We start from the raw sequence: 20,472 nt of genomic DNA, 5'->3' as shown, positions 1-20,472 counted from the left end.
CTGTACACGGTACACCAAACCGAGGTGTGAGGCAGGGTCATTTCATAATAGGAACTCTGATCTACAGTGCTGGAGGCAAGACCTCTGCACATGATACCCTATGAGCAAGTAAAACTTGGTAAGCACAAAGAAAAAAAAAGAATATCTTGAAAACATAAAAACTTAAGGGCAGAGAAGATTTTAATCAAAACTGAAAGCCAAAAAGCTATAAAAGAAAATATAAAGTATGTTTTTAAATTTAAGTACAACAAAATATAAATGAAGTTAATCAGTGGGTAGTATATCTAAAGAGAAAAAGTAATGTAATTAACAACTGGTTAATTTCTTTAAAATGGCAAACACTCCTACAAATTGACAAGACTTGTAATCCAGTAGAAAAATATGTACCTAGAACTTTCACAGAGATGCGAATCCAAAGAGTTGACATAAATATGAAAAGAGGCTCAAATTTACCAGCAGTTAGGGAAATGCCAATTAGAATTACAATGAAGTACCATTCTACCCATTAGAATGGCTAAAATTAAAAAGAGCTATAATCCTGGGGAGTTCCCACTGTGGCGCAGCAAAAACAAATCCAACTAGGAACCATGAGGTCACAGGTTCCATCCCTGGCTTTGCTCAGTGGGTTAAGGATCCAGTGGTGTAGGCTGGTGGCTGGTAGCTATAGCTCCAATTTGACCTCTAGCCTGGGAATCTCCATATACTACAGCTGTGGCGGCAAAAAAAAAAAAAAGGAGCTATAATCCCTCTTGTTGATGGTGACTGAAGAAAGAAGTATTTTCATAATTGCTAGTGAAATTCAGATGCATTAGAGGCTTTTTGAAAAAAAAACTTGGCAACATATAAAATTAAAAATACATAAACCATCTCCTGGAACTCTATTCCATAGAAATAAAAACACATAGGACATATGCAAAAAGTCACTGCTGCAATATTTGTTTCAGTAAAAAAAAGCAAAAACAAAAAATGAATCTCTGTCATTAGGGAAATATCAGGATAAGTTGTGGTACATCCCTACCATTAATTATTATATTGTTATTTAAAACTACTGGTTGAGTTGCATATTATTCATGTAATATTATTGAGTGAAAAAAGCAAGATGCAAACACGTGTGTCCAGTGTAATGCCACTGTTAAAAAATCAACAGTGACAAAAAATAAAGATTATCCATGTATATAGATATGTATATGTATTTATACAGGGCATATAAGGATGCAGACCATGTTATATTGGTCATCTTAAAGGCAGAGAAGGCGGCATGTATTGATTTGTGAGGAGGGAGAAGAGGATAGTCAAGCAAAATAAGAAATGTTAAAAATTTTTTAAAAGGTTGTGCTAAAAATGAAGCATCTACATCCATTTTAAACATATATTTAAAATTATAGGAGTTGTCTCGTGGTGCATCAGGTTAAGGATCTGGCATTGTCACTGCAGCAGCTTAGGTTGCTGCTGTGGCATGAGTTCAATCCTGTCCTGGGAACTTCCACATGCTATGAGTGTGGCCAAAATATAGAAATAAAGAAATAGAATTATATGTCTATCTTCATATAATATATGTAATAAAATTAAAAATGCAAAAGAGCAAAGATATTTGAATATCAGTAACACCAGGAATTCAATTCTTATAAGCAGTTTCCACTTTGTTCTTAAGTATATGATTCCATCAAGATAGCAGCTTATATATTTCAATATTTTATTGCACTCTTGGTTGTTTAAAACTTCTCATTGTCAGAAATGGTTTGGTCACTCAACAAAGAGTTTCTTTTGAACCTGGTTTAGGTTGTTATAGGTTTCTGTTTTGTAATATTTTCTTTTATCAAATATATACTCAGTATTCCTAATTGTGCTTCTCTTGCTGAAACTCAGCTTCTGTCTACTGGGGCTGAAGAGAAACATAGAGATAAGAGTTTTGGGTGAAGGAGAAAAAACAGCTTTTGTTGCTTTGCCAGGCAAAGGAGGCCACAGCAGGCTAATTCCTTAAAGACTGTACCCCCACTTTGAAGAATCGTGGGGAGTTTTATAGTCTAATAGGAGAAAAACAGGGTATTAGATATGAATCAGCATTGGGGCAGACATGCATTCCTTCTTTGGGGAAATCTGATCATCAAACCTGGCATCAGGAGATTTCAGTGTGATTCTGGTGGTGGTCTTCTGGGTTACTGCCTAGAATAACAGTACTTGCGGAGTTCCCGTCGTGGCGCAGTGGTTAACGAATCCGACTGGGAACCATGAGGTTGCGGGTTCGGTACCCTGCCCTTGCTCAGTGGGTTAAGGATCCGGCGTTGCTGTGGCTCTGGCGTAGGCCTGTGGCTACAGCTCCGATTAGACCCCTAGCCTGGGAACCTCCATATGCCGCCGGAGCGGCCCAAGAAATAGCAAAAAAAAAAAAAAAAAGACAAAAAAAAAAAAAAAAAACAGTACTTGCAAAAAGGCATATTGATCAGAGATTAGAACAACCTTAAAAAGTTCCTAAATAACATCATGTGCTAATAAGCTTTAACCCACAGGAAGTTGTGCTCAGGGTGCCTAATCTTTAGGTTACTGGCAATTGTGTTTAGGGTGCAACTAAGCCAGGGAGAAGCACAAGGAAGGACTCCAAACTGTTCTTTTTTTTTTTTTTTTTTTCCTAATGGCCACATCCACGGCATATGGAGTTCCCAAGCCAGGGATTAGATCCAAGCTTCAGTTGTAACCTATCTGGATCCTTTAACACACTGCAATGGGTCAGGAATTGAACCTGTGACCAGGCACTCAGAGATGCTGCCGATCCTTTTGTGCCACAGTGAGAACTTCCAAGCTGTTCAATTTTAAAGTATTCATTTCTAAAAGAAGAACAAAGAATATCACTTTTCTCTTAGGTGTGTAAGATGCCTATGTCATTTTGTGCATCCCTTGAGGAGAACCAGGATCCTTCTCCAAGGCTATACTATTGTTGCTTGACTGTTTCTTCTTTGTCTTTTCATCCCCTCCCTTGCCCATCAGCAGTTGTCTGAATCTGTCGCTTGGAACTCAGGGAAGGCCGTGAAAGCGGAATGAGGCCCGTTTCCTAAAAATCAAGAAACTGGGAACACAGAAAAGCTTTTGTGCCCAGGAGCCCCACAGGGCCCCGCTTGGTTTGACTTCTTAAACTGTCCCTTAGGTTGGTTCTAAAGTGCATCTTCCTTTCAGTAATTGTTCCATTTATCCTAATGATTCTTTCTTTGGTGCTACCATCTTAATTTTCCCCTTAGCATGTTGTCCGTGCTTTATTGTATTTCTGCCTTGGGTCGTTAGTCGGAGAGCTCAATGTTTGGTAGTATTTTCTAAAACATTAATTACAAAATATTTGGCCATACTTTGTTTCTGCTCTGTGGCTGTATATTTTTGGTGGGTGTGGTTCATATGTTAATTAATGATGATACACTTGATCTCATATTTTAATAGTGTTTTTATAAAATTGTGACATTAGGTTGCTTTTAAAATAATCTCTGATTAGCATTGTTATCCCAGAAATCATCAATAATATGAAAATTCATATTTTGCTAGTCTTACTTGTTCTTTATGTTTTGGTAGTCAGAAAAAAATCTTGAAATTTTGATAGCCTTCATCTTAGTTTAGTCTTTCACCTGCCAAGGTTCAGACAATGTAGTTTACATGCCTATTCTTTGCACTTTTTGGTTTTTAATGTCTTAATTAGTATTTAGTATTTTAGATGTCACAGATGTTTAACCACCTGGAGAATTTACAGAGTAATTAGTAATTAAATACTATTTTCAATAATGATAATAGTTTCAAAAGAGTAAAGCAAAATGAGCTATCTGAAGAATTTTGTGCTTTAAAAGAATATAGTTCTGTAGGGGAAAAAATAATTTTTCCTCTATCCTTCAGGTTCTGGGCTGAGATTCCCTCTTCTCTCCCCATCAAGAATAAAAAGACAGGTTAACAGGAAAACACACACACACACACACACACACAGTTTAACAATATGTATACCTTTTGGGTACATGGAAGATAACTAAGGAGAACTGAGTAACTCCCAGTTAAGGCCTGAGCCACCACCTTAAATACCATCTCCAGCTGAAGACAAAAGAAGATTTTGATAGGGAAGGGGAGGCCATTTCTGGGAGATTGCCAGGCAAAACACAGTAAATAAGGGTAAAGTTGTTATGCAGATATAAGTTATTGTCTTCTCTGTTGATGAGTTTCTAGAGATTTAATGTCATTCTCCTCTTCCTGGTGTAGAGAGGGAGACACTCTTACAATTGGAGATTTCCTTTATAAATGTAAATGTTTCTCACCAAAGAGTAACTTCTACTTGGTTTTCAGAGCTTCTCCTGTGTCCCCGTTCTTAAAAATAATCAGTTCAGGAGTTCCTGTTGTGGCTCAGCGGTTAACGAATCCGACTAGGAACCGTGAGGTTGCATGTTCTGTCCCTGGCCTTGCTCAGGGGGTTAAGGATCCAGCGTTGCCGTGAGCTGAGGTGTAGGTCGCAGACGCAGCTAGGATCCTGCATTGCTGTGGCTCTGGCGCAGGCTGGTGGCTACAGCTCCAATTAGACCCCTGGCCTGGGAACCTCCATATGCCGCGGGAGTGGCCCTAGAAAAGGGCAAAAAGACCAAAAACAAAACCAAAAAGATCAGTTCAAAATAATCCTTATGCCAAAGAGACATATTTTGGGGTGGCAAATTCTGCTACCTTTCATTTTGAAAGAATAAAATAATGTCCGTCAGTAGAAACCTCTTTGACATTTCAGAACTAGACTCTCTAAACTAATTGGAATTGGTATAAATAGCAGTTACTTTTATCTCACATTGTAGAGATTAACTTCAGTTTTTTAACCTGAACACTGACCTCACAGTCCAGAGCTGTAATTTCAAATGATTTTTTCTTTTAACTTTGTGAGTAGGTTTTTGTCATTACCCATACAGCCTTACTTTGTAGAATACATGTCAAAGAGGGGATATGAAATGCAGCCACATTGTAGTACCTTTATGGTCCCTTTCACTTCTCACATTCTGTGGATCTCTATTGTGAAACTTTAAAGGTATTAATTTGCTCTACATAGTATTTTTTCTATTATCTGACTTGGAAGGAAAATGTGATGTGATGATTAAGTTGATATTCTGGTTAGAAGAACTAACATAAATCTCAAACAGGAATAACTCATTTCCAAGAGAATGTGATTCAGTACAATAATGCAACTATAATTGAATGTGTAATGTTATTAACCAATTGATTTGCCTATTTTCAAACACTTACATTGGTAATGTGCTTGATGTTGAATGAACTACCGAGATATCTTTCAAAGGGGAATTTTATCATTCAGTGTCCTTTGATTATTCAAATTAAGTATTAGCATATTAAAGCCTATTAGGACCATTGTCAATTATTGTTCAAAATAACTTAATGTAATTCTAATTTTTGATACTTCTTTTATTTTTACAATGTCCTAGCAAGGTCAGTACAAAATAAAACACCATAATCATCTTTTACTATTTTAGTTATTTAATGCTTTTTACTTTCAGACTAAATAATCAGATTAAAGATTTAACTTAGAAGTAAGCATAATCATTTTAGTCTACATAAGTAAAATTTGTACTCTTTGGTATGGTTTGATAGGAATAATAAGTTATATAAAATACAACTTTATATAATGCAATACTTTTGTAAATAATAGTGTAGCATATTTTTTAAAGATTTTTTAAGTTAAAAATTTACTTAGTTTGCTTAATCCCCCTCCCTTCAGTACATATAAGAATTTATGCTAGATAAACTTCAGATCAAAAAATGAGTATATCTTATTTACAAAATGAAAAACTCCCCATTTGCAAAAGCTAAAAAAAATATTTTGAGAGTTTGAAATACTATTTAATAAGTACGATCACATGAGTGGCAGGCAAAGGAGTCAGTGTTAGTTTCTGTTTTATTCATTGGTCTGAAAACATGCTTTGTTTCTCTAGAACAAATTTTATACACCATTGGACCATATCATGAAGTAGTCAAATTTAATTTTTAAAAAAATCTTGCTTTAATGTGCACTGTCCCTTACTTTTTGTTTTTATTTTTGTTTTTTTATGGTGTACCTGTGGCATATGGAGTTTTCCCTTCCTGGGCTAGGGGCTGTATTGGAGCTGCAACTGAGACCTATGCTACAGCCAGGGCAACACTAGATCTAAGTGTCCTCTGTGACCTACACCTCAGCTCGTGGCAACACCAGATCCTTAACCCACTGAGCAAGGCCAGGGATCGAACCTGCATCCTCATGGATATGATGTTGGCTTCCTAATCTGCTTAGCCACAAAGGGAAATCCCCCTATAATACGTAGATGTCAAACTTTTAAATTTCCGACTATTGCCTTAAGATCAATATTGTATTCATGGGTAGCAGGTATCTTGGACTCATGTATTTTAGCATCAAGGTTTAAATTTCAGTTTTCACAAACTGCTTTTCATGCAGTGAAAGCAATTGTAATATTAATTTTCATGGGCCTCTTGACAATATTCACTATATGCATTCTTTGTGAGACTGAGTATTACTTCTTTTATCATCAGATTTGCATGCATAAGCTTAACATGCCTAAGTAGTTTATATATTTCCATTATTTGAAATCAATATTTTAAAATATCTTCTAATAATTATATGTGACATCGTGGATAGGTTACGTTATTTGCATAACCTGTCTGTGGTTACATTGTAGGTGTATCCATAGATTTCCAAGGAAAAACATTGATTTCATCATTCTTTGGGCTATGCAATTGTGGATAAAATTTAAAATATTAGTGTTATTACTAATTCTGTGTGACATTTTGTAAACCACTTAGCCATGCATTTATACTATGTCTGTATGGAAAAAAAAAGGTGCATCACAAGTTCAGGAATGTTAAAGTGATGGAAATAATAACTCACAGAAAACAAATTATGATCTCAGGAAAAAAAGTACTTAATATGTGCTATATGATTTAAACATTACTGTTGAAGAAAATACTAGTTTTAAACAATTTTTGGCTTTTAAAGGGTTAGTTCAATGAGACCAGAAAGAATGCTGAGAAAACTAAAAATAGTGGTGTCTTTATTATTATGTTGTTTAAAATCCTATCCCAATAATATTCAGTAATTTTTTTCTTGAGCCAGGAGTATCTAAGCCTTTCACCATTCTCACTTCAAACATGTGAAGGAAAAGAACATGTGTATTATACAATACTTCACAATCATAGAAGTTAAGGGTGTTTACCTTAAAAATAGGAAGAATAGGGTGAAGTCAGTGAAAATGGTGGAGTGGAGAATTCCAGAAGACTAATCTGAAACAAAAATCTCTAACAATTAATCATAGCTTTATATTTAAGTCTTTAAGCCATTTGGAATTTATTTTTGTGCCTGGTGTAAGAATTTGTTCTAATTTAATTGATTTACATGCAGCTGCCCAATTTTCCCAGCACTACTTGCTGGAGACTGTCTTTTTCCCATTTCATTGCCTCCTTTGTTGATTAACTGACTATAGGTGTCTGGGTTTATTTCTGGGCTTTCTATTCTCTCCCATTAATTCATATGTCTGTTTTTGTGCCAGTTCCATGCTGTTTTGATTATTGTACCTTTGTAGTATTGCCTGAAGTTTGGGAGGGTTATGCTTTGGCAATCCTGGGTCTTTTATAATTACATATAAATTTTAGGTTTATAAGATTATTTGTTGTAGTCCTGTGAAAAATATCATGGGTAATTTCATAGGGGTCACATTAAATCTGTAGATTGCTTTGGGTAGTATAGCCATTTTCACAGTAGTAATTCTTCCAATCCAAGTCAGCTTCCTTTTCTGATTAGGTCGTCTCCTCATTTATTATAAGTTGGTGTAGCCACTATGCAGAACAGTATGGAGATTCTTTTAAAAACAAAAAATATAGTTATCATATGATCCTGCAATCCCATTCCTGGGCATATATCTAGAGAAAATGCTAATTGGAAAATATATATGCCCACCAATATTTATAGCAGTGGTATTTACAATTAGCCAAACAACCTAAATGTCCATTGACAGATGAATGGATAAAGATGCGGTGTATATACTAAATGGAATATTACTCAACTATAAAAAGGAATGAAATAATGCCATTTGTAGCAACATGGATAGACCTAGAGATTATCATACCAAGTGAAGTAAGTCGGAAGAGAAGACAAATTCCATATGATATCACTTATATCTGGAATCTAAAATATGACACAAACTTATTTACAAAACAGAAACAGACTCATAGACATAGAAGACAAAATTATGGTTACTGAAGGAGAAAGGGGGTGGGGGACAATAAATTAGGAGTTTGGGATTAGCAAATACAAACCACTATATATATATATATGACAAAAAACAAGGTCCTACTGTATAGCATAGGGAACTATATTCAATATCCTATAATAAACCATAATGGAAAAGAATATGAAAAAGAATATGTATATTTATGTGTAACTGAATCACTTTGCTGTATACCAGAAACTACTACAACATTGTAAATCAATCATACTTCAATTGAAAAAAAAAGATAAAACCATTGACCAGGAAAAAAGTAAGAGGAGAGCTGAATCTTGATAAGACAACTTCGTGAAATTTTAACTTACCTCTTACCTAGCTCACCCAGTGAGTATTACCCTTAAAGAGAGGAGCTGGCTATCCAGATATGGGTTCCTCATGCTAGAAAGGGCAGAAAGGATGTGTTCTTAGGAAAATGTGGTTGTTTCAGCCTATCTAGTGGCTCCCTGAAGGATGGGTTCAGAGGACTCCTTTTATTTCTCCAGATTCTAAACTCTCCCAGGGAGGAGCTGTTTCCTGGGGAGTGCTTGTCAAAAATATTTCAAGATAAATGCCTAAGGCAAGGGATAATAGTTGGAACAAATAATAGACAAACCAAAAAGCTTTGGAAAAAAGGTTGAGAAGTGAGATGCTTTGGGGAAAAGGGGTTTTGAAAAGCTACCACATGTTCCTGGGAATCTAGAAAATTATATGAATTCTCAAGATGAGTTAATGCTGAAAAAATATACCTGACAGGCCCTAATTTCTCACCTGAGGCTCACATTTAGGTTCTGTGCAAGCAGGAGGAGCATAGGAAAGTTGAAAATTGCCCAAATGATTGTAAAATGCATGCTTCAATGTAAACACATAGAGCCAATTGACAAGAATGGAAGTGATTTATATTTTTTATTCCAAGCATTAAGGAAAATAAATCTCTGTCAAATCACTAGCTGACCAATAAACTAATTGGACGGAGATGTCATTGGTCACTCATGACAAAGAATACATATCTTATAAAGTTAGTTCTGGGGAGTTCCCATAGTGGTACAGTGGAAATGAGTCAGACTAGCATCTGTGAGGATGTGGGTTTGATCCTTGGCCTCACTTAGTAGGTCAGGGTTCCAGCATTGCTGTTAGCTGTGGTACAGTTTGCAGATATGGCTCAGATCCTGCACTGCTGTGGGTGTGGTGTAGCCACAAGTCCAGAAGAAAAAAGAAAAAATTTCCAAAAGTTAATGAAGCAAATACTCAGAAACCATAACAAGTAACATAAATAAACCATGAATGGAGGGATAATCTGATTTCAAAATTGACACATCATAATATTCACAATATCTGGTTTTCAAAAAAAAATCATGAGGTATGAAATGAAAAAAGTATGGAAAGAAATTAATAGAAACTGTATAGTAGGAAGCCCACACATTGGACTTACTGGACATAGACCTTAAATCAACTATTTAAATATTATCAAAGATGTAAGGAAAATCATGTGCAAAGAACTAACGAAGCTGTGAGAATTATATCTCCCCAAATGGAGAATATCAACCCAAATTTAGAAGTTATTAAAATGAACCAAATAGAAATTCTGCAGTTGAAAATACAATAACAGAAACAAAAAAACTATACTAGGAGATCTGAGGGGGCAGAAGAAAGACTCATTAAACCTGAAGTTAGGTCAATTGAGATTATATAGTCCGAGGAAGAGAAAGAAAAAAATAATTAAGGAAAATGAACAGTGCCTAAGAGACCTGTGGAACAGCATCAATTATGAAAGCATATATATAATAGTCTGAGAGGAGAGAAAGGGGTAGAAAGAATAATTGAGGAAATACTAAAGTTCCAGTTTCTTGTCTGGCACGTAAGATGCTTGAAGTCATCATTCTATCCTAGAAAGAAATAAAAAGCTGAAAAATCAGTACATCTTATTAGATCTTTCAGAGGAGTGAGACAACAGCACCCACTGCTTACCTCCAACTGGAGAGACAGATAGGTAAATACAGAGATTCAGAGCTTACCAGAGCAGAAACCCCCATAAGAACCAGTACCAAGGTAGGAAAACCTGAGCTGTAATTGAGAAATGTCTTGAGGTCCATTATGGAAAAGCCTGAGAGTTTTAAAGTTCTCTATATTTTTGTGAATTTTACCTCCTGGAGCTCTACCAGATTCTCACAGTGAAGATTAGGAAAAAAAATAATAATCCCTTTGGGCTTCCAGCAGTGGGGGAGGGAAAAGTAATCATTTGACATATGCTAGAGCATTCTATTTTTCTTAACAAGGCCTGTCCTCAGGAGAAACTGTATTGTCAGAGCATAATCTATTAAGGTTTTATCGGAGCCCAACTCTAGCCTTCTCCATCATTCTGTGTGGGACAAGGGAAATAAACAGTTCCATTCTGATGTGACATCCTGTCCAGTTGAAGAGGGTGTTAGACTGAGAATCACTTGTGAACTTTGTAGCTGGTAGGTTAGAAGTACAGATAGCAACCTGAACTTCTGATCAGCATTGAAGTAGATGCAGTCTTGTGGGACTGAGCCTTTAACCTGGGGGATGTGATGCATTCTCGAAGTAGATAGCATCAGAATTGAGTTAAATTTGTAGGACATCCTGTCAGGGTCTGCTGAGAACTGGAGAATTGCTTGATGGTGTTGAAAAAACCCACACATCATAGCATATAATACTCAAACTGCAGAAAATCAAAGATAAATTTTGAAAGAAACCAGAGGAAAAGCAGCCTGTCTGTAGAAGAGCAAAGATAAGAATTACATCTATTTCTCAGAAACCATATAAACAAGAAAAGTGTTGTGTGAAATATTTAAAGTGTTGAGAGGAACAAATACAGGAATTCTCTATCCTGAAAAATTATCCTTCAAAAGTGAAGGACAAATAAAGACTTTCTCAGACAAACAAAAATTGGGGATTTGTTGCCAATAGATTGACCTTGCAAGAATAAAAGCAGTTCTTCAAAATGATAAAGAATCCATATAAAGAGAAGAACATTAGAGAAAGAATAAGGGCAAGTGAAAGAAAACATACTTTTTCAATTCATAATTGATCTAATGGATATCAGTTTATTAAAAACAATAACTATAATAATGTGTTTGATTATGGCCTATGTATAAGTGAAATGAGTGAAAGAAATGATACAGTGGACAGGAGGGAGAATTTAGAAATACTCTGATTGTAAGCTACTTGGACTCTAAAGTGATGTGGTGTTATTGCAAAATGAATTTGAATTAGTTGTAAATGTATATTGCAAACACTGGAGCAATCATTGACGTAATGTTTTAAAAGAATTGATAACAATAAGAAAGGATAGAAAATGGAATCACATAAAATACTTGACTAATTTTTTCCAGTTTTACTGAGGTATGAATGACAAATATACATTATATGTATTTAAGATGTGAAATGCAATATTTTGGTATACATATACATCATGAAATGATTCCCCCAATCAAGCTAATCAACATAAAAATCACAAAAGGTGGGAAAAGAGTATAAGATAAAAATAAGAAAAAGAAGGGGAGTTCCTGTCATGGCTCCGTGCAAACGAATCGATCCCTAGCCTCGCTCAGCAGGTTAAGGATCCAGCGTTGTCTTGAGCTGTGGTGTAGGTCGCAGGTGCCTCTGGCTTGGATCCCACATTGCTGTGGCAAGGGCCAGGGGCTACAGCTCCAATTCGACCCCTAGCCTGGGAACCTCCATATACCACAGATGCAGCCCTAAGAAGACAAAAAAAAGAAAGAAAAAAGAGGGCAGCAAATAGAAAACAGTAACAGAGTAACAGGTGTTCCCGTCGTGGCGCAGCAGAAATGAATCCGACTAGGAACAATGAGGTTACGGGTTCGATCCCTGGCTTCACTCAGTGGGTTAAGGATCCAGCGTTGCCGTAAGCTATGATGTAGGTTGCAGATGTGGCTCGGATCTGGCGTTGCTGTGGCTTTGGCGTAGGCTGGCAGCTGTGGCTCTGATTAGACCCCTAGCCTGGGAACCTCCATATGCCGCGGGAGCGGCCCAAAGAAATAGCAAAAAGCCAAAAAAAAAAAAAAAAAGACAGTAACGAATATAGTAGATATTAATTCAATCACAACAGTAATTACTTTGAATATTAACAGTCTAAAAACAACAATTAAAAGGTAGAGGTTGCCAGCATGGATCTAAAGACAACCCCCAACTATATTGTTTAGAGAAAGAAATCCCCTTTAAATATAAAGACACATATAAGTTAAAAGTACAGGAGTGGAGGGAGTTCCCGTAGGGGCTCAGTGATTATTGAACCCGACTAAGATCCATGAGGATGTGGGTTCGATCCCTGGCCTCCCTCAGTGGGTCAAGGATCTAGTGTTGCCATGAGTTGTGGTATAGGTCACAGATGTGGCTCAGATCTGGTGTTGCTGAGGCTGTGGTGTAGGCCAGCAGCTATAGCTCCAATTTGACCCCTAGCCTGGGAACTTCCACAGGCCACAGGTGTGGGCCCTAAAAAACAAAAAAAAAAAACAAAAAAAAAAAAAGAAAAGAAAAGTAAAGGAGCGGAGGAGGATATACCATTCTAACATTAATTAAAATAAAGTGAGATATGGCTATATTAATTTCAGTTAGAGCAGAACTCAGAGCAAGGAAATTTATTAGTGATAAAGAAGGGCATTACATAATGATAAAGGGGTCAAGTCTTTAAGAAGATGTAACAATCCTTAATGTGTGCACAACAATCCTTAATATGTGTTTGCCTAAAACAAAGCATTGAAACATGTAAGGCAAAAATTAATAGAACTGTAAGGAGAAATAGATGAATCCACTATTATATTTGGTGACTTCTACACCTCTCTTTCAGAAATGGACAGATCCAGCAGGCAGAAAATCAGTAAGGACATAGTTGAACTCATCAACATCATTAATCAACAGGATACAACTGACATCTATAGACTACTTCATCCCACTTTCAGAATACACATTCATCATTACAGAACACATTCAGGGCCATAAAATTTATCTTAAAAAATTTAAAAGAATAGAAATCTCACACTTTCTATATCAGACGATAATGGAATTAAATTAGAAATCGATAACAGAAAGATACGTGGAAAATCCCCAAAACTTGGAGATCAAACAATACATGACTATAAAAGGAAATCTCAAGAGAAATTTGAAAAAAATATTTTGAACAAAATGAATTGAAAGTACAACTTATCAAAAATTGTGCAGGAGTTCCAGTTATGGCTCAGTGGTAACAAACTCGACTAGTATCCACGAGGGTGTGGGTTTGATCCCTGGCCTCACTCAGTGGGTTAAGGATCTGGCACTGTGGTGAGCTCTGGTGTAGGTCACAGACAGGGCTTGGATCCCACGTAGTTGTGGCTGTGGCTGTGGCTGTGGCTGGCAGCTACAGCTCCAATTTGACCCCTAGCCTGGGAACTTCCATATACCGTGGGAGTGGCCCTAAAAAGACCAAAAACAAAAATAAATAAATAAATAAATAAATAAATAAATAAATAAAATTGTCAGTTGTTTGTGTGAACAGGAGATGTAGATAAAACAATAATTACTTTGCAAACTGTGTTCGAATGTAATGGAAAAGGACCCAGAACACCATGGAGAGTTTCTTTTTAGTTTACCCAGGATTCAAAAGTAATTTTGTTTTTGTTTTGTTTTTTAAAAAGTTTTACTGAAGTATGGTTGATTTACAATGTCATGATAATTTCTGTATAAACAAGTGATTCATAAACTTACACTCAGAAGTTATATATGTATACACATCCACTCGCTTTCAGATTCTTTTAGCGCATAGATTATCACAGGATATTAAGTGGAGTTCTTTGTGCTATATAGCAGGTGCTCCAAACTTAAGTCTTTCAGCTCTGAGACATGCCATGTGAAGAGCTGGAAAAGTGGGGACACTCCCACTTAACTCCCCATGATATAGCTAAACAAACTTTAGTCTGAAGAATTGGCAGTTTCCCAAATAGACTTAGCTTGGGGCATTTAAACTTAACTTCCACGTCGCTGCATTTATCTGGACCTCAGTGCCCTCACTCTTTCTTTTTAATTGTCCCCCTGGTTTACCATTTTATCTTACCTTATAAAGATTACTACTCTTAGAAACAAAGATTTTAGCATTCCCAATAATAAGAGTATATTCCAAAGAGCAGATGCCCAATTAATGTAAAGGGAATAAATGAGCTTGGGACCTTATTATCTAATTTATTAATATTTACTTTCTCCTAAATTCTTAAGTAAGCTAAACAAATTCAGGTAGGTGTCATTAATTTTCACTGAACAACAGACTAAAGAAGATAAGGCAGGAATTGACATTCTTTTACTTTATTTTGCTCTATTTCTGGATCCCACTAATTTTACTACTGAGTTATTTAATTTTTCTAAAGTAACACCTCTGCCTTGTTACCTTATTCTGGATCAAAAATAAGAGTGAAGTTTTCCTAATTTTATTCACAAAATATAAAAACTTCCCCCTACAAACTTGATATACCCAATAAATGTATAAACAAGTGATTCATAAACTTACACTCAGAAGCTATTTAAACAATTAAGAGGAGTAACATTTGAAAAATAATGAAGAGGAGTTCCCGTCGTGGCGCAGTGGTTAACAAATCCAACTGGGAACCATGAGGTTGAGGGTTCGGTCCCTGCCCTTGCTCAGTGGGTTAACGATCCGGCGTTGCCGTGAGCTGTGGTGTAGGTTGCAGACGCGGCTCGGATCCTGCGTTGCTGTGGCTCTGGCGTAGGCTGGTGGCTACAGCTCCGATTTGACCCCTAGCCTGGGAACCTCCATGTGCCGCAGGAGCGGCGCAAGAAACAGCAAAAAAAAAAGAGGACGAAAAATAATGAAGAGACAAAGAAAGAGACAAATACAGAGACAGACAAATGATCTCCAAATTGCCTCATAAACAGGAACATAAAGATGATACACATCCATAGTGAAGGACGTGACCGTCACGGAGTCGGGATGCTCTAAGTCAATGGAGAGAGCAGGCAATATGGACTCTCTGCTCCACTGAGAGCAGGGTGGAGCCCTCAAAGGAAGCTGCAGAGAAGAGCTGGTCAACAGATCAGGTTCCAGAGTTGGAGGGAGGATCCACTGGGGAAGTCCCAAGGAAAGGGCATTGTAATGGTGGAAAGAGCTGTAGCTGGACAAAATACTAGCTCCTGGACAGAGTTTGCTCTTGGTAAGATCCTTAGGAAAATGAAGCCCAGGGAAAATCCCCAAATATCAATTTATTCTCATATTTACTCTTCCTTTTATTAGGCCTGCTTTTAGCACTTCAGTGGCAAGTGCCTTTTTATTGCTCGAGATACATTTTGGAATAGTGCAAAGAAAAGTGAATTGAGAAACAGGTCTGCCTCCAGCTAGGTGGAATGCAGCAGTGTGGGCTCTAGACAAATTCAGATCAGGGGTCTACCCCCAGCTCTGCTAATAACTAGTCTTCTGAAAAAAACTGTGAGTTCTTCATCTGCCAAGTGAGTTTGGTAAGCCCTATTATATAAAAATGTTGGAATGTATGCACTATATATAAATCACAGGGCAAGAGGATTACAACATATCACCCAATATTGAAAGAATACCACTTATTATTTTGATCCCAGATGATACCAATTACCTCGCTTGGAATATTTTTTTATGCAGGAAATTTCAGAGGACATTCAATATTCTTGGACAAAGAATACTGCATCAACCAAAAATTATTCCTAGCGTGTAAAACTCATTTTCCCCATTAGAGTACCTGTCATTTAGTTTAGGTGTGGAGTCGTTGTCTCCAGCTGGATGCAGCTCAAGCTCCTATATTGGTGTCAAGGCACAAGTTCCCTCCATCCCTTCCATCCAAACCACCTGTTTACATACATTACACACTCGTACAAAAGCTATCCCTCACTTAGAGTTTGCCAAATTATACTCGATAACCTAATTAAAATGCCTTTTTAATGGAGCAGGCCCTGAGGTTCCCAGTTTGTGGCAAGAGTGCCAGCACAGTGGTTTCTTGGCACCTCACCTAAGGGAGAGTCACCACTATTTCTTAGAAACTCCCTGGAGATGATGTGCATAGAACACCTAGTTTGCACACTCTGTTCATCTGCACTGGAACAAAAACAAAGGACACCTTCCTTTCCTGCCCCAGGTAGAGATTTTTTTTATGCTTTATCAATAATGCCTAGTAGCAGCAATTTTCCATTATGGACCGAATGTTTGTGTCCTCCCAAAATTCACATGTTGAAGCCCTAACCTATCTCCCCCTATCCACATGGTGGTATTTGAAGGTGGAGTCTTAGGGAGGTAGTTAAGTTGAGAAGAGGTCACGAGTATGGGGCACTCATGATGCAATTAGTGTTCTCAGAAGAAAAGCAAGAGAGACCGGAACTGCCATGTGAGCAAAGAGAGAAGGTGGCTGCCTGCAAGCCAGGAAGAGGGAACGGAATCCACTGCTACACTGATTGTGGACTTCCCAGCTTCAGTAACTTTGAAAAATAAATGTCTCTTAAGTCATCCAGGCTGTGGTATTTTGGTATAGCAGCCTGAGCAGACTAACAGGGAGTTTTTTCTGTCAGCTCTGAAACATACCATTGGAGACTTTGGCCTTTACTCACCACTTCCAGAACCTTAACTAGCCCACCACACAATATAAATGAAAATTACATTCCACTGAGGACTTGCAGTTTCCTAAAGTCCCAAACTGCCTTGCTCAGGAAATTTACACTTAGATGCTCTCATAAGGAACACCTTCCTCCTCATCTAATTCTTTTTACTTTACCTTTAGGTCATAGAGAAGATTTCAGTATCTTGTGTGCTTACAACTCATAGGATCTAAAATTCTATGAGTAGAGGATGGATTTTATCTTAGCATCCCCAGTCCTAGCACTAAACCTTCCAAAGAGCAGACCCTCAGTATGTGGTGAAATGAAGAGCCAGTAAACACAAGGTCCGGAGTTCCCGTCATGGCGCAGTGGTTAATGAATCCGACTAGGTACCATGAGGTTGAGGGTTCGATCCCTGGCCTGGCTCAGTGGGTTAAGGATCTGGCGTTGCTGTGAGCTGTGGTGTAGGTCGCAGATTCGGCTTGGATCCTGCATTGCTGTGGCTTTGGCATAGGCCAGCGTCTACAGCTCTGATTAGACCCCTAGCCTGGGAACCTCCATATGCCGCCGGGGCGGCCCTAGAAAAGGCAAAACAAACAAATAAACAAACCCCACAAGTTCTTATTTATTAACATTTAATTTCTCTTACTTTCTTGAAGAATTAAGAAACTCAAAGTATAAATCATTTACTTTTACAAAGTCGAAGACTAAAAGGAATAAGGAAAACTAAGATTGAACATGTTTTACTATTTTTTTTTTTTTCTGAACCATTATCCGAACTCTTTTACTGTGGGATTCTTCCACATTTTCAAGAATATTATCCCTATTGTGATACTATATTTTCTTGTCTAGGGGATAAAATCAAACTTCAGTAGGGGTGGGGAGGTATAGCTTGGTGGGCATGGGCCCTGGTGGGTGCACTGAACTTTGGTAATAATGTCAGTGCTGGCTGCATCCATGGCTCAGGCTCTCTCTTCTTCATCTCGCAAAGCTTCTTCATAATAAATTGGGAAGGCACTGGGGACGGTTTCATTGACCTTCGCCAAAAACTCCAAGACTTTCATCTTGCTGGTTTCAATATGCGCTTTAGGGCCCCACAGGAACTCATAGCGTGGAGGATCACTGTCGGGCACCTGGCGGTACTCCAGGTACTTCAGCCTCACTAAATCTTTGGTGATGAGCTTCCTCGGCTCCCCGTAGATGAAGTGCTTCCTTCCTGCATATACGCGCATCATACTCAGGAATTTCCAGATGTCTTCCTCAGTGGCACAGTTGCCCTTCATGAAGATCATACCCAGGAGATTCATCAGGAGACCAGTCTTGGGTAGCCCCCTGCCACCACGCACTCTCCCATTGTTGGGGAGCTTCAATTTGCTGACAAGATCATAGCATTGCCTGGTTGAGTCGACTTCCTTCAGATCTACTGCAAAGATTATCTCAATGCGCTCAGAAGCTCTCTTGAGAATCTCAGCAAATCGGTCATGGTGGTTTTGGTGGATAATCTTCAGCATGTCTTCCTTCAGAATGGGCTGCTTCATTTTATACTTGTACAGAAGGAACTGCTCCAACAACCCAGCCTTCCTGGTTAAAAAGTCACTTCTCTCAGTGAAGGGTGGGACCTCATATGCACATACCCCATCCTCATCTTGGCCATTGGAAGCTTCGTCAGATCTAGTGTAAGAAATGCCTACAGAAGTAGTGGTGGTGGTTAGTGCTCTTTGAGGCTCCTGGGTGGTGCTACATGACCCAGTAGCAGGCAGGCTTTGGGTAATGCCTCCACACTGAGGAGAGGAGGAGGTAGCGGACTCCTCCTCTGCTGCTGCTGTGACCTGAGCACCCCCACAACTCTGGGTCTCACGTCGGGCCTTGAGGCGTTTCTCACCAGCATGGAGCTTACTCTTGTGACTCCGAGGCATGGTCAGGTGTAGTAGGAAGGAGTATAGACAGGAAGTCAGGAGATGTGGATACCTGGAGGAAGGAGAATAAACACTTTCAGCAGGGAGATTTCACCTTGGCTTTAACCTGGGCTACCTCTGCAGGTTTCCTTGAGGGCACTGCTCTAGAACCCACCTTCTATTCTGGTTAACCTGTCCCCTGGGAACCCTGTGGAGGAAGTTTGAGGGAAGCTTAGACTTCAGCCTGCCAGCCCCACCTGGGGAATGCTGGGGTAATAGCAGGGGCTGCCAGTGGGAGCCTTTGTTCTGGGGTATGGGTGTTTTCTCAGTTTATAGTCAGGGTCATCATGTCAACTGTTAGCAGGTCCCAGCACTCCTCCATTCCTATGCTTTGGAGTTGACACTTCAAACCAAAGCCACCACCTCCCTGAGACCCCAGAGGAGGAAGTGAAAGGGTTCCTTAGCCCCTATCTCTGTCAGGGGACACTCAACTGAGAACTAACTGGAGCCCTCTCCTTCATGTGTTGCGTAGGTCCTCAGGTCTCATTCAGGATACTCACCTGGTCTCCAGGTAGTACCTGGTACACCTCCCCTCTGTTGACTGGTGGCTGCACCCTCATACTGAAGTTCTCTTCTCTCTTAGATTTGATGTAAATAAGTGAGGGTGACCCCTGGCATTAATCTGGAACTTCTCTCTTCCTGGCATCAGTCTCCTGAGATGCCCTTTCACCCCAAGAGTGCCTTTTACCCCACCTGCCTTTGGTCTCTAAGGCTGAGAATAGAGGATGGATTCTCTTGTGCCCTAGTTGTTAGTTGTCATCCCCTGCCCCGACAACTTAACTCCTGGAAATATTCGGAAATCTTCCTACTTTGGAGTATAAACTATCTATTAAAAACAAAAATCTCACACTCCCCCCCATCTCCCTGCCTGCCGCCCATCCTCTGCCTCCTCCCCCTTCTCTCCATCCCCCTTTCCCCTGCCTCCCCCTCATCCTCTTTCTCCCTCCCATTCCATCCTCCTAACCCCTCCCCGTGATACTGTAGGAGAAAATGAGTGTCAATCATCACTTCAACAGTGCACAGACACCCCAGGTTGCCAGCAGGGCGGAAATTCCCTCAGTCCTCACCCGGGGTCCTTATTCTGATGGCCGACCATGCCTGGGATGCTTTTCTTTGTTAACATGAGGCCCCACCCCTCAAACCAAGGCCCTTATGTCCCTGAGACCATCCTTGCAGAAATAAGCCTGATAGGCCTGCCCCAGGGCGTCCCAGACTTTACACAAACCGCAGGTTCTGTGCCACCTCACTGTCGTGGGGTTGAGGTTCCTTTAAACCTCACTCAGAGTCGCATCCTTGATTTTCTCAGGGCAAGCCCTCAGCTTCCTGATATATCAAATAGGAAAGGACAGCTCACATTCACTGCCACGCTCGGGTCCTCTAAAAGCGGCCAGCAGGGCCTTGTTGGAACTTTCCACCTGTTTCCTCACCCTGACTCTTGTCAGGGTTTTATCACCCTCTGCTGAACTGAGACCACCCTTAAACTTAAATCAAGGCCTTTACCTCCCTGAGAACCTCAGGGGGAAAAGTCTCCCTCAGCCTGACTACCCTGCCCAAGGCCTCCCGGAACCGAGGACCAGGAGGGGCCTTGGGGGGAGACAGAGGCATGCGGGGACGGGGGGATGCGGGGTGTGTGTGGGGGGTGTCTCCCACTATTCATTCACCTTTGATAATCAATTCTG

At 39.2% G+C, this 20,472-nt stretch overlaps 1 protein-coding gene across 1 annotated transcript; it reads right to left on the bottom strand.

The window, feature by feature from the left end:
• Nucleotides 17,801-18,754, bottom strand: LOC100513636 (melanoma-associated antigen B3-like). The gene has a single exon (XM_021080127.1). It carries the CDS (start codon nt 18,752-18,754, stop codon nt 17,801-17,803), a length of 954 nt encoding a protein of 317 aa, XP_020935786.1.

This window comes from Sus scrofa, chromosome X, assembly GCF_000003025.6.
Source record: "Sus scrofa isolate TJ Tabasco breed Duroc chromosome X, Sscrofa11.1, whole genome shotgun sequence".
In the NCBI taxonomy this organism is placed as follows: domain Eukaryota; kingdom Metazoa; phylum Chordata; class Mammalia; order Artiodactyla; family Suidae; genus Sus; species Sus scrofa.
This window is presented reverse-complemented; position numbering and strand designations above follow the sequence as displayed.